The 13,696-nt window shown below is 37.9% G+C and overlaps 1 protein-coding gene and 1 pseudogene across 1 annotated transcript in view; one reads left to right on the top strand and one right to left on the bottom strand.

Moving 5' to 3' along the window:
• LRRC9 (leucine rich repeat containing 9) overlaps window positions 1-2,339 on the top strand; it is a 219,084-nt gene extending 216,745 nt beyond the window's left edge. The window contains exon 31 of the mRNA XM_006864637.1: window positions 2,266-2,339. Within this exon, the coding sequence (XP_006864699.1) occupies window positions 2,266-2,339 (74 nt within the window). The remainder of the gene's footprint in view (window positions 1-2,265) is intronic.
• A 5,804-nt stretch (window positions 2,340-8,143) lies between these two features.
• LOC102819138 lies at window positions 8,144-8,521 on the bottom strand (annotated as a pseudogene).
• Between the last annotated feature and the right edge of the window lie 5,175 nt (window positions 8,522-13,696).

Below are 13,696 nucleotides of genomic sequence, written 5' to 3'. Positions count from 1 at the left end.
GAGAAGGATATCATGTTTGGTAAGGTGGAGGGTCACAGAAAAAGAGGAAGACCCCCAATGAGATGGATTGGCCAAGTGGCAGCATCAGTGGACTCAAGCATGGCAACAATAGTGAGGTTGGCCCAGGATCAGGCAGTGTTTTGTTCTGCTGTGCATAAGATCGCTATGCGTCAGTACTGACTCGATGGCACCTAACAAGAACAACAACATCCTTTCCACATAAAGTTTTTTATTAGTTTTTCCAGTTCTTTAAAGAATGAGTCCTAGGCACTGTAGGATTAGCTCTGGACTTCTTACTGCAAGGTTGGCAGTTCAAACCCACCAGCCATTCCTCAGAAGCCCTATACAGGGACACTCTAAGTGGGAACAGGCTTGGCAGCACTTAACAAAAACAGAAAAGAATAATGTTGGAATCTGAATTGGAATTGCATTATATCTGTCGATCTACAGATCACTTTAGGTATAGTATTGTCATTTTCATACTGTTAAGCTTTCATATCCATGAGCATGGTATATTCTATTTATGTAGATATGGTTTTTTTTGTATTAATGTTTTGTATTTGTATGTGTTTTTGTAGTTTTATTTCGATGGATCTTTTGTTTCATGTTTTGGGTGACTATTGTAAATAGTATTAATTTCACATTCCATTGGATCACCATTCTTTGCAATTGGCAGAAGTCAATTGGCCAGGTAGTTGTCTTCTCAAAGTGTTGGCATAGATGATGCAATGATTTCAGTGTTGTATCTGTTTACTGGAAAAATCTCAATTTGTATTTCATGAATTTCTGGTACCTTGTTTTTTGCCAGTGCCTTCTCTGATGCCTGGACGTCTTCCTTCATTCTATCAGTTTTTAGTCACATGGAACCACATTAAATGGTTGAATGGTGGCCACTTATTTTTGGCAAAATGACCCTATGTTTTTCTTCCATCTTCTTTTAATATTGGCTGTGTCGTTCATTATTTTTGCCTGTATTGTTGATGTTAGATGCTGTCAAGTCATCTCTGACTCATAGCAACCTATGCACAATAGAATGAAGCAGTGTCTGGACCTACAGCCACTGTGATAATCCATCTCATTGGACGTCTTCCTCTTTTGTGTTGACCCTTTACTTACCATGCATGATGCCCTTTTCCAGAAACTAGTTCCTCCTGAAAACATGCCTAAACTGTCCTCACTTCTAGGGAGCATTCTGGCTGTACTTCTAGGACAGGTTTGTTATCTAGTAATCCATGGTATTTTCAATATTCTTCACCAACAACATAAGTCAAATGCATCTGTTCTTAGGCCTTCCTTTCATTTGCCATCGTCCAGCTTTCACACGCATCTGAGGTGAATAAAAATACCATAGCTTGGGTCAGGCATGCCTTGGTCTTTGAAATCACCAGGCCGTGTTTTGTTCGTTGTGCATAGGGTCACTGTGGGTCAGAATTGACTTAATGGCACCTAACAACAACATCTACATTATTAAGGTTGACTCTACTTTGAGGAGGCAGCTATTCACTCATCAGATTTTGAGTGCCTTCCAGCCTGAGGGGCTCACCTTCCATCACTATATAAGACAATGTTCCACTGCTGTCTGTAGATTTTCAATGGCCAGTTTTTTCAGTAGATGGCCAAGTTCTTTTTCCAGTATGTTTTAGCCCAAAAGCTCTGCTCTAACTTGTCCATTATGGGTCACCCTGCTAATACTTGAAATATTTGTGGCATAACTTCCAGCTTCATAGCAACACACAGCCACCACAGTATGACAAACTGACAAACACATGGTGTAAATTGTTATTAGCCTCCTTTACAGTACACTGTCATCTTCAGAAATTCATCAATGGGTCAACGCTGGATTCTTCTTGGAAATTTTTCTTCAAGATTCATGTAATAAAATAAATCAATAAATAAAGATTCATGTGCTAATATTTTTTAGGATTTTGAGAAAAGTCTTATAATTTCTTTTGTATTTTCTGTGTTACCCCAATTTTTATTTTGAAAAGTAGGGTCATTTAATCTGTCTATTTATAATAGCATGCTACCCTGGATATTTATATTTTTAAAAATTATCTGGAAAGAATCAAATGTATTCACTAACTCAGGAAAATTTAAGCAGTTAACATTAAGTGCTAGGAATGTATTCCAATTCTATATTTAAAATTTAACATTCACATTATGAACATGTATAGCAGTCATTTTCCTGAAGGATAACCAAACATTTACATTACTTAATGTTCCTCAATGTGGTAGTATTTTAACTGTGTGACTTCCCAATTTTAGACCACAAAAAAAAAAAAAAGAATGCAGCGATTTTCACAACTAATATTCGGACCATTCATGCAGAAATGAAATAGCTTTTCGGCAACTCAGAGGGGTAAATCTTTCTCCATCTCTTTTATCATCACAGACTGTCGTGTCTCAAACTGTTCAACCACACCAGAACAACCAAGAAGAGGGGAGGTAAAGCTAGTCTGTGTTTTAATGTCATTTCTCATTATGTATTAGAAATTCTCCAAACATTTGCTAGCCATATATAAAAATAGGAAAATACCATTACTAACTAGTAACAGTTTATTCTGGGAATAGGGAAATAGGTGTTAGTACTAGCAGAAGAAGGAGCTAAGAAGGTAGCGTAATGGTTATGAATTGGGCTGCTAGCCTCAGGGTCAGCAGTTCGAAATTACCAGCTGTTCCGAGAGAGAAAGATGAGGCTTTCTGCTCCCATAAAGATTTACAGCTGTGGAAACCCTATATGGGTCACTATGAGTCGGAACTGACTCCATGGCACACAACCACCACCACCACCACAAGCGCAAGGCTTCTCCCACATTTACTAAACCTTTTCCAAGGTTGATTTCCATCATAACTCAAAAAGGCTTAGAAATGGTTATCCAGGTAGAAAAAAGGCTTAGAAATGATTATCCAGGTAGAATTCTGCTCACCTAATTATTATCTAAGGATCCCTGTTTTCATAGCGGGTAAGTGCTCAGCTAAGAAAGGAAAAGATTGGAATGATGACATGGGAACCACACGCAATTGCATTCTCCCCAAACCCACTCTACTAATTTAATATGCAAAGCAATTATATTTGAACACCAGATAAATTTAACTCTCTGAAACTGTAAAGGCCAAGCATTTTATAAATTATTCAAACTCCCCTTTATACCTTCCCCTTGCCTTCCCTCCCAGAACCCTGCTCAGTGTCTGAGAACCTGCTGTTTCTCATTATGAATCCACTCTGTTGCTCAACACCTGTGTGCCCAAATCTCCAAGCATTGCCTGCCCCAGCTGCTAGTAGGATGGCCTGTGCTAGCTACTGCCCTGCCCCAGCAGCAGATTTGTTTAGGCTGAGCTCATGCTGCTCTGACTCCCCTGCTATAATCTGGTGAGTCCTACTGAGTGCCCAGGATAATGTGAATCTTAATTAGCAAAACATAGGACCATTTTCTTTTTGTTAGTGTCTTCTTGGAATTGTGCACATATAAAATACATAAAGTGTTTATTGCAGAATTACCTTAAATTAGTTGACCTACTAAGAAATTATGTCACCCCAACTTCACTCATAAATGTTTTGTTTGTTTTTTTACAGGATGCTGAACAACAACATTCCCAAATCAAATCAAATGTAACTGCCTAATGAGAAATGAACATACAGCAAGAAACCTACTTCCGCTTAGCAGTTGTGCAAAAACTAGTAAATAGTGGTGGGAAAAAACACACACACAAAAAAAAAAAAACTATGAATAAGATAATCATGTACTGAAGAACATCAGGTCCATTTAGCAGATAATCCTTTCTCATCTGGTATATTCTATTTCAAATTACCTCTTTTAAGCTTTCTTTATGTTTTCTTAATTCTTTCTAAGTTCTATATATTAGAAGAATCATGATTATGTCACTCATCAATTCGAAATGATAAAAGTGACATAAAACAAATTCCAGAGAATCAGATACTTAGTTCTGGTATTGGAAACCTTTAGTTATAAAATCTTGTTATGGTCTGTCAGCTAACCCAAGAACAAGAAGATTCTTGATAGTTTAACTGAAGTTTAGGGTTTTTTCTCTATATATATATCCTCAAACCAATCATCCCCAAAAGCTGTTGAAACATGTAAATTGTGGGCATTAATAGTACTTCCTGAACTTGGCCACTATCACTCATGCTCCTCAAAGAATAAGAGGAAAGTGAACCATTTCATTTACAAACCCTTGCTGTATATATTGTGGCCATACTGTGAGTTTCATGCCAAAACAAACACATGTTCAACCTGAGCACAGACATGGAAATTTTTGAATTTTAATAATTATATTTTAATTAAAATAGTTTTTCAAAACTATTACATTGCATAGTACTAGGCTATGTGATTGATCAATCAAATATGGTTTTGAATTTGCTTGTTTATTTGTTAAATACCGTTTGTTATGTTGGGACTAAATTACCAATCATGTTTTAACATAAAAGGGCTCATGTTCTAGTTAAATGTTTTCAAATGTTGGTTCAAATGTTGGTATGTAGTTTCAGATGTTCATTACATGGAAATAAATAATTTTTATTAATGTGTTTGTTCTTTATCGTACAATTATTTGGAAATAGTGTTAAAGTTATTTGGGAGGTTATATAATTCCAATGTTTGAAAAGTTTTGTATTTTTCTGGTTTAAATGTATGTTTGTAACTTAATCGTGTATTGTTCAAAATTTCACATAGAATTAAAGATTGATTTTGCAGTTCTTAATGTGCAGTTTTTGAATAACTTTTACACTTACATGGGAATGTTGTCAGCTGCCATCAAATGATTCCAATTCGTGATTATTTAAAATACAACTCTGCAAGTTCTTACGATGTCCAGAAGGTGTCGGTGTTAAGCTTTAGTTTTCACAATTGCTTTCGTTACAGTATTCTTCGCTGTCGCTAAATTGGTGTCTTCTGCCTTTTGTTTTTTTCCATTTTGATTATCTAAAAATGAAACTGCATTTATGTTACTTATGGAATAAAATATCAACTAATAAAAGGGCTAGGAAAATAAATGTAATATATCTTCACTAGAGACTGGTGATCTGTGCTGGCCAGGTATGGGGTGACCATCTTAAACTTTTTTAGGCAACTTTGAAGGCAAGAGGACACTAGGTGGTGCCGAAGCGTACCACTTAGTGCTGGAGAGAAATGTGTGAACTTTTTTCTTGTACCCCACTTTATCCTGGTAAGCAGAGTTATGGCTGGTCCCAACCTACGTATATTCCCAGGGAAGCTCCCACTGTCTGAGCGGTTGGAGCCTCATCAAAGAGAGTGGGAAACTAGCAACACCAGTTCCTGCACCTGGAATCAATCAGGTGTGGCCTGCTCCAGGATTAGCAAGACCTTCAGCTACCCTTTGGAATGGACATACTCCGATTCCCCCAGCTGCTTGGAGTCTGCATGTACTACTTCCATCTTAGGTGCCCAGAGGAGACTACACCTACCCTTATAGGAACCCCGTCTAGGGTTGAGAGTGTTCCCTTCTCATCCCTTGTCCACCCAGGACATGAGGCTCTTGGCTGGCAGGAGACCCCAGAATCTTCTTCTCTCTGGGTCTGGACCTGCATGGCTCTTTCCTTACATTATATTTATTTATTCTTTTTGTTCTCCTATTCCTCTCTCTTACTTTCCATCCTTCCTATCTCCACTCATTTTCTCCTCTTTTTTCTGTTTCTTTTTCTCAACCATTGCTGCTTCTTCCTTTTTTCTCTTTCTCCTTCTTTGTTTTTCTTTTCTACTCTCTGGTCTCTTTCCAATTTACTCATTCTTCTCTCTAATTGTGTTTAGTTTTGTTTCTTTCTTTTTATCTTCTTTTATTTCTCTAATTTTTATTTTAAAAATATTTCTCTCCTTTTCTCTTTGATTTTTGTATTCTTTTTCTAGCTATTGCCTACTTTTTTTGGAGCTCTGGTAGCGTAGTGGTTACAAATCGGGCTGCAAACCTTAAGGTCAGCGGTTCAAAACTACCAGCTGCTCCGCGGGAGAAAGATGAGGCTTTCTACTCCCGTAAAGATTTACACCCTCGGAAACCCTGTACAGGGTCGCTATGGGTCGGAACCGACTCGACGGCACTTAGGAACAACAACCTACTTTTTTTACTTTACTGTTTTCTTTTGCTGTTGTATGCTTGGTTGTTTGTTTTCCTTTTGTGTGTGTGTTCGTGCCTCAGCTGACAGGAGATAGCAACTGTGCCCATAAAGCCAAGCCATGACCATACCCTATACAGCCCCACCCACTGGGCCAGAGCCAGAGTCAGCTGCTATACAATGGATCAATGACAACAACTAACATCAGTTAAATCCATGATAAACTGAACTTCACAAAAAGCAAATGAGATTGGTGCACAAATTCATCCCTTAATCACACACACCAGAAAGCAGTTGGTAAGTGCCTAAGAATACACCTACATGCAATAAATAACTTAATGCAAATATAAAAAACCCAACAACACAATGTTTTGAAGGCAGCAGACAATTTATGTTGACACGAAGAAACAAGATTGAGTAGCTCAAACAAGTGACCAACAGGAAGAGCTAGAACATGTTTAGGAGGGGAAAAAAAGCATTGGAACTACCTGAAAAATAATTAAAGAGAATGATATTTAGATACCTCCAAATGATTGTCAGAAAGGTTGAAGAAAACAAGGATGAATTCAGGAAAACACTACAGGAACAATTAAACTAAAATAGATAAAGAATTGGAAACAATACAAAAACCTGCCAATAGAAATCCAGAAGACTAATACTAAAGTATCAATGTATAATGAAGACAATTACAAAACAAAAAGAGGGCAAAGTATAGCTACAGAAATTCCAAATGGTGAGGAACTCAAGTAGATTTCAAGATAAAACAGACTGTTTTATACTGGGGAAGAAATTACAGGGTAGCCTCAAAGAATTAGCTTTACATTCATCCTATCATATATCATTTCATTGCCATGGTTATAATCCCCTCCATGCATCACCAACCAACCAAATATACCCTGCAAGCCTGCCCCTGGGTGGTCAGCACAAAGTCCCTCTCACTCTCTGGGTCTAAAGTCCCCAGAAGCTCCATCTCTTTGCCTCCATCTCTGGTGTGGCTGCTTCTCTGGGTAGGGTCCAGCACTCCACTCTTCTCACTTGATGGTCCCAGGGACCTCTGCTCCTAGACTGCAAAGTTAATCACTCCCCTCCTTTTGCTACAAAATGTCTAGCTTTACATTTCCAACCCTCACAATCAGTCCTGACAACAATTATTCACTATTGTGTCACAAGAGACCTATCCGCATCTCCTTTCAACAGCCCTGCCCAGACAGATTGGATACTACTCAGTGGAGATTCTACTTTCCTCCATGCCCTCTGGATCAAGGTTCCCTCTTGATCTTGTAAGCCAGTCACTTCTTGCCTTTGTAGACCTCCCATTTTGGGTAGCCAATGTCCAAGTTGCGTATCCCTGTCTACTCTGTGTATGGACGGGCTGGTAATGATCCTCGCTGTAAAGATTTGTTCCCTCTTTTGAACTACTGCATCCATAGGTGTAGGTCAAGTTCATCAAATTGTATCAATTACTCTTTTTTCCTCTTTTTTCTTCTTCTAGTTGAGCTTTGATCATCCCGCCATTGAAGCCAGGTCAGGTGGGTATTATCTGCAAGTGTGGGTGTTCTTATGCATATGCCCTCTCTTCTTATCAGCTGGACACTTCACTCTCCACTCTAGTCCTCTGTGGCTATGTCACTGACTCTGGGCCCAAGAGTCCCCAGGTCTTGCCACACTGCTGGCCAACCAGGTCTTCACCCGGCTTCACAGAAGTCTATTGAACGTTGTAGGGCTTAGCTCACCGCTTCATTGCTGTTTTTCCCTCACTTCCCCTTATCGGTGTAGAGCGTGGTCACCAATCACAGCGTGTATTCCCATTGAGTCTTAGTCTTAGAAGGGGTTTGCCCTGAGGGGACCCGACCACTTGCCTAGATGTCTCCTGAGCAAGCAACTTGTTTGTTCTTGTAGTAATCAGTTGGACTGCCTATATTGTTTTGTATTTTTCCTGTCGGTCTTTCTTCAAGAAGTATCTTCTGTTCTTCTAGCTGCTGCAGGCTGCAGGTCTTCTTTCTTGCTAACCCTCCACTTTTTTTTTTTGGAGATTTACAAATTTATTTGATTATAAATTTAGTTTTCATCCACATTGACTGTCTCTGGATTTTTTAAAGCAGTGAGTGGCACATAGGTCACCAGTGTATAGAGCTTGTTTGGTGAATCTTCATCCTCATTACGTTTTCTGGACAACTGCACCTGGACACGGTCTGGGACATTCCTGATTCCTTTGGCCTAGACAGCTTTGTTGAGCCTGCTGTCAATGCACACGTCTGGTGGTCCCATCTCCTTCATGGCAAATTTCCGAATCTCCTTGAGTGCTCGAAGGGCATGCTTCTTGAAGCCTACTTCATGGATGTGCTTGTGAATGTTGATGGTGTCCTCTCTGGTCACCACTTTGTTGATAGCAGAATGGCCCTTCTTCTTCTTGCCACCCTTCTTTGCGGGAGCCATAGCGATGGGACCAGGTTGTTCTTCTCTGGGACTGATCCCTCCTGATAACATGTCTGAAGTATGAGAGAAAAAGTCTTGTAATCCTGGTTTCTAAAGACCATTATGGCTGTACTTCTTCCAACACAGATTTTTTTTGTTCTTCTGACAGTCCATGCTACTTTCAATAATCTTTGTCAACAATATAAATCAAATGCATCAATTTTTCTCTGGGCTTCCTTATTTATTATCCATGTATATGTGATTGAAAACATTGTGGCTTGGGTCAGACACCGCTTAGTTCCCAAATGGACATCTTTGCTGTTTAACACTTCAATGAGGTGTTTTGCAGATTTGTCTAATGTAATACATTTGTTTTCTTGACTAATGTTTCCATAATTTTTTATTGTAGATCCAAGCAAAATTAGGTCTTGGAAAACTTCAATCTGTTCTCCATTTGTCATGATGATATTTACTAGTCCAGTTGTGAGAATTTTTGGTTTCTTTATACTGAGGTGCAATTCATACTGAAGGTTGTAATTTTTTATCTTTATGAGTAAGTAAGTTTTCTTCATTTCTAATCAAACAAGATCATGTCATCTGCATATCACAGATTGTTAATAACTCTTCCGCCAATCCTGATGCCACATTCTTCTTCATATAACCCTGGTGCACACATTTCCTAATTTTAAACCATTCAGAGTTCCCCTGTTCTGTTCGAATGACTGACTTTTGGTCTATGAACAAATTCTTGGTGAGCACAATTAAGTGTTCTGAAATACCCATTCTTAGCAATGTTATCTATAGTATGTTATGATCTACATAGTTGAATGCCTTTGCATAGTCAAACAAAAGTTAACATCTTTCTGATATTCTCTGCTTTTAAACAGGATGCATATTAAATAGGCAATGATATTCTACGTTGCAGGTCCTCTTCTGAATCCTGCTTGAATTTCTGGCAGTTTCCTGTCAATGTACTGCTGTAATCATTCTTAAATTATCTTCAGCAAAATTTTATTTGCACATGATATAAATGATATTGGGCAATGATTTTTGCATTGTGTCACCTTTCTTTGGAATGGACACAAATATGGATCTCTTCCAATAGGTTGGCCAGATAGATGTTATCCAAATTTCTTGACATCAAGAATTTAGCACCTCCAGCACTGTATCCGTTTGCTGAAATATCTCAATTTGTTTTCTGTCAATTCCTGAAGACTTGTTTTTCATCAATGCCTTCAGTAGAGCTTGGACTTCTGTCTTCAGTACCATCAGTTCTTGATCATATGCTACCTGTTGAAATGGCCAAGCATCAACCAATTATTTTTGGTACAGTGGCTCTACATATTTCTTCCAACATTTTTTTTTTTTTTAAGAGAGCTGAAATGGACTGGTATTGGCCATTTTGAATCTGATAATCACATGGCTTACTATGCAAGGAATGACAAATTGAAGAGGAATGGCATCACATTCATCACCAAAAAGAAGATTTTGAGATCTATCTTGAATTATAATGCTGTCTGTGATAGAATAATACCCATATGCCTACAAAGAAAATCCATTAATACAACTATTATTCAAATATATGTACCAACCATGAAAGCCAGTGATGATCCTTCCATCATCTTTTGATGCTTCATGCATAATTCAATATTTTGTCCATAGAATCCTTGCATATTGCAAGTCAATACTTGAATTTTTTCTTTAGTTCTTTCAATTTGAGAAATGCTGAGATGTCTTTGCCTTTTGATTTTCTAACTCTGGTTCTTTGCACATTTCATTATAATAACTGACTTTATCTTCACAAACTGCCCTTTGAAATACTCTGTTCAGTTCTTTTACTTCCTCATTTCTTCTAGTTTCTTTAGCTTCTCATTGCTCAAGATTAAATTTGAAAGTCTCTTCTGACATCCATTTTGTCTTTCCTGTCTTTTTAATGACCTTTTACTTTCTTCATGGATGAGGTTCTTGATATCATCCCATAACTTCTGATTTTCAGTCATTAGTATCTAATGCATCAAATCTGTTCTTGAGATGACCTCTAAATTCAGATGGGATATAGTCAAGGTTATATTTTGGCTCTCGTGGACTTGTTTTCATTTTCTTCAGCTTCAGCCTGAACTTGGGTATGAGCAGTTGATGGTCTACTCCACAGTCTGCTCCTGGCCTTGTTTCAACTGACGATACAGAGCTTTACAGCATCTCTTCTGACATCCACTTTGGTCTTCCCTTGCTTCCTTGTCTTCTTAATGATCAATAATTTTCTTCCTGCATGATGTTTTTGATGTCATCATACAACTCTTTTGGTTTTCTTTCATTAATGTCTAATGCATCAAATCTGTTCTCCAGATGATCTCTAAATTCAGGTGGGATATATTCAAGGTCATATTTTGGCTCTCATGGGCTTTTTAAAATTTTCTTCAACTTCAACCTGAATTTGCATAGGAGCAATTGATTGTCTCTTCCACAGTCTATCCCTGACCTTGTTTTGACGATATGGAGCTTTTCCACTGTCTTTTTTCACAGATGTAGTCAATTTGATTTCTCTCTATTGCATCAGGTGAAGTCCATGTGTAAAATCTTCTTTTATGTTTTTTTAAAAAGGTATTTGCAACGTCATAGCTTCCTGCATCACAGCAAGACACAAGCAAAATGAATGGTTTTCTAGGAAGTTCATGAAATTCTGCAACCAAAAAATAGAAGAGCATGTTGAAAGAAACTCAGGAGTACTTTTGAAAGTTTTTATTACCTGAAGTAAAATTACTTATCATTTATGTTTTCGTTAGACTTTACACGATCTCTGAGGTAAATCGAGAACATAGCAGACATTTAACCCATTGTAAATGACAATTCATCTACATTGTCATTTTCCATATATGTTTCCAATTATAAAATGTTTAAAGTTTAAATGCATTTTTCTTTATATTGTATCATTATATAAAATAAGAATACTTCCAAAGAGCCATCGGAATTATATATTCAAAAAATATATTACATTTTTATCTGTAAGATATATACAAGAGGAGGGAGATTGGTAGGAGAATGATGAAGACAGGTGAAGATATGGAGGCATGCAGGGGTTAAGGGGATAGAGGTAAATAGTGACATATGAGTCTTGGAGTGGCACTGTGGGTTAATTCGTCAGACTGCAAAGCCATTTGAACTGCAAGGTCGGTGGTTCCAAGTTCAACAGCTGCTCCTTGGAAACCCCATACAAGGTTGCTATGGGTCAGAATCGACTCAGTGGCACTTAATAACAACATACAACCTTGCAATAACAGTGTTCTGTGGATAGATACATGGATAGAGACGGATGAATGAGACGTTAAGTGGGAGTATTCTCACAGATATATGAGTTTGAAAGACTATTTAACTTTCCTGCAATACAACTACGAATGTTGTGGAGCATACAGTGGGTAAAATGATGAAAACTTCTTATATGATAGCAAACATCTTAAGGCAATGAGTTGCTGGGCCTGGTGCCCAGTCTATTGTCTCAGAGAACACTATATTTAATTGGCATAACCTAGTCCACAGAGACAATATTCTACATCCACCTTGGTGGGTAATGCCTGGGATCTTAAAAACTCACAAGTGGCCATCTAAGGTGCCAGTATTGATTTCTCCATGTGTGGGAGACAGAAAAGTGATGAGAATTAAGATGTGTGTAATCAATTACTTCAACGGACTAATGGACTATCTGAACATTAGTCTCTACAACTTGGAGACTAGAAGAACTAAATGGTACCTGGCTACCATTACCAACTACTCTGAAAGCAATCACATCAGCAAGTCCCAGATAGAGTAGCAGAAAACTCAAGATTATAAACAACAGCAACAAAAAAAGACTGGACTTACTAGTCAAAAAGAGACTGGAAAATCTTTACCTAAGGACAAAGGTGAGACTGGATGGAAAGGTGGGTGGAATGGAATCACAGGGAGGAAGCAGGATAACTGTTGTTGAATGGAGAAGATTGCAGTCCTTGAAATGAAGCAAAGTATCTGGTTTATTTAATGTAAAACCAATGATCTTGTCTGCAAACCGTCACTCAATTCACAATAAAAAGTTCAAACAATAAGTTTGTGAAAACAAGCCATGATCTTCTCATTCCATATTTCCATGAGCTTTTTGAAACTCCCTCAAATAATATCTTGAAGTAGCAGGTAGTAAATTTAATTAATTCTAAATAGCAAATTTAATTAAATTTAAAGGCAAAATTTGAACTTCACTTGGACAATTTTGATTTGAATTTTAGATTTTCATTCCTACAATTTATATTTGGACTTTTAAAGTTTAATAAATAATTTGAAAAATTTGTATATGGCATTAAACTATTCCTCCCAAAGTCCCCTCTATTCAGCTGGGTTCCAAAATTCAGTGCAATGGCCACACAGAACTCAGACTCCATACCAGCAGTTATGAAGTTTATTAGGGAAGTGAATGGGTTAAGATACAGGACCAGAAAATGCTCAGGGCACAGCCAACTGCTAATAAATGTCTACAGAACACACCACTCCACCCTAAGCATCAGCCTGAAGGCACTCGGCTCTAGCTCAGTGTGTCAGCAAATCTGGCTTCCCCATTTAGATGCCTGGAGGCATCCTACTCTACAAGCAAGTTTCTAGCCCAAAGTCACTTAACTTTACTTGCTCGGTAGTCTGGGAAGCCCACAGCTCTGTCTCATGCTCTGGGTTTTGTTTCTGCTGCTGTTGCTCCTCCTCTGCCACTCCTCTGAAGTCACGGTTTGCTGTCCCTAGGTCAAGGAGGTTCAATGTTCAGGAACTCAGGGTCCAAAAGACATGCTCCACTCCTGACTCTCACAATTATGGCCCCTGCTTTTGAGATGGCTTATTTTAAACCCACGTTAGAATTCCAAGTTTTCACTATCACAATGAACTATGTCAGCAGCTGAAACATGCCATCCTATCAGTATCTTACCCAAACCTATAAAAAAAAGAGTCATTTGGGAGTTACAAAGACAAGGCTAGAAGAGATATATTAACGAATTCATTACACCGCATTATCAAACAAACACTAAGAAATGGATGTGAAGTAGTTTTTACAAACAAGTCTACATTCCATCTGGTCTTTAATCTTATAATTCTAATTAACTTCCAAATATTTAAAAATGTTTCATGCCAGCACAGTTCCATTTTTAAACATTATACAATAGAAAAAAAGTTAATAATGATCTTACT

This window comes from Chrysochloris asiatica, unplaced genomic scaffold (genome assembly GCF_000296735.1).
Source record: "Chrysochloris asiatica unplaced genomic scaffold, ChrAsi1.0 scaffold00067, whole genome shotgun sequence".
In the NCBI taxonomy this organism is placed as follows: Eukaryota; Metazoa; Chordata; class Mammalia; order Afrosoricida; family Chrysochloridae; genus Chrysochloris; species Chrysochloris asiatica.
This window is presented reverse-complemented; position numbering and strand designations above follow the sequence as displayed.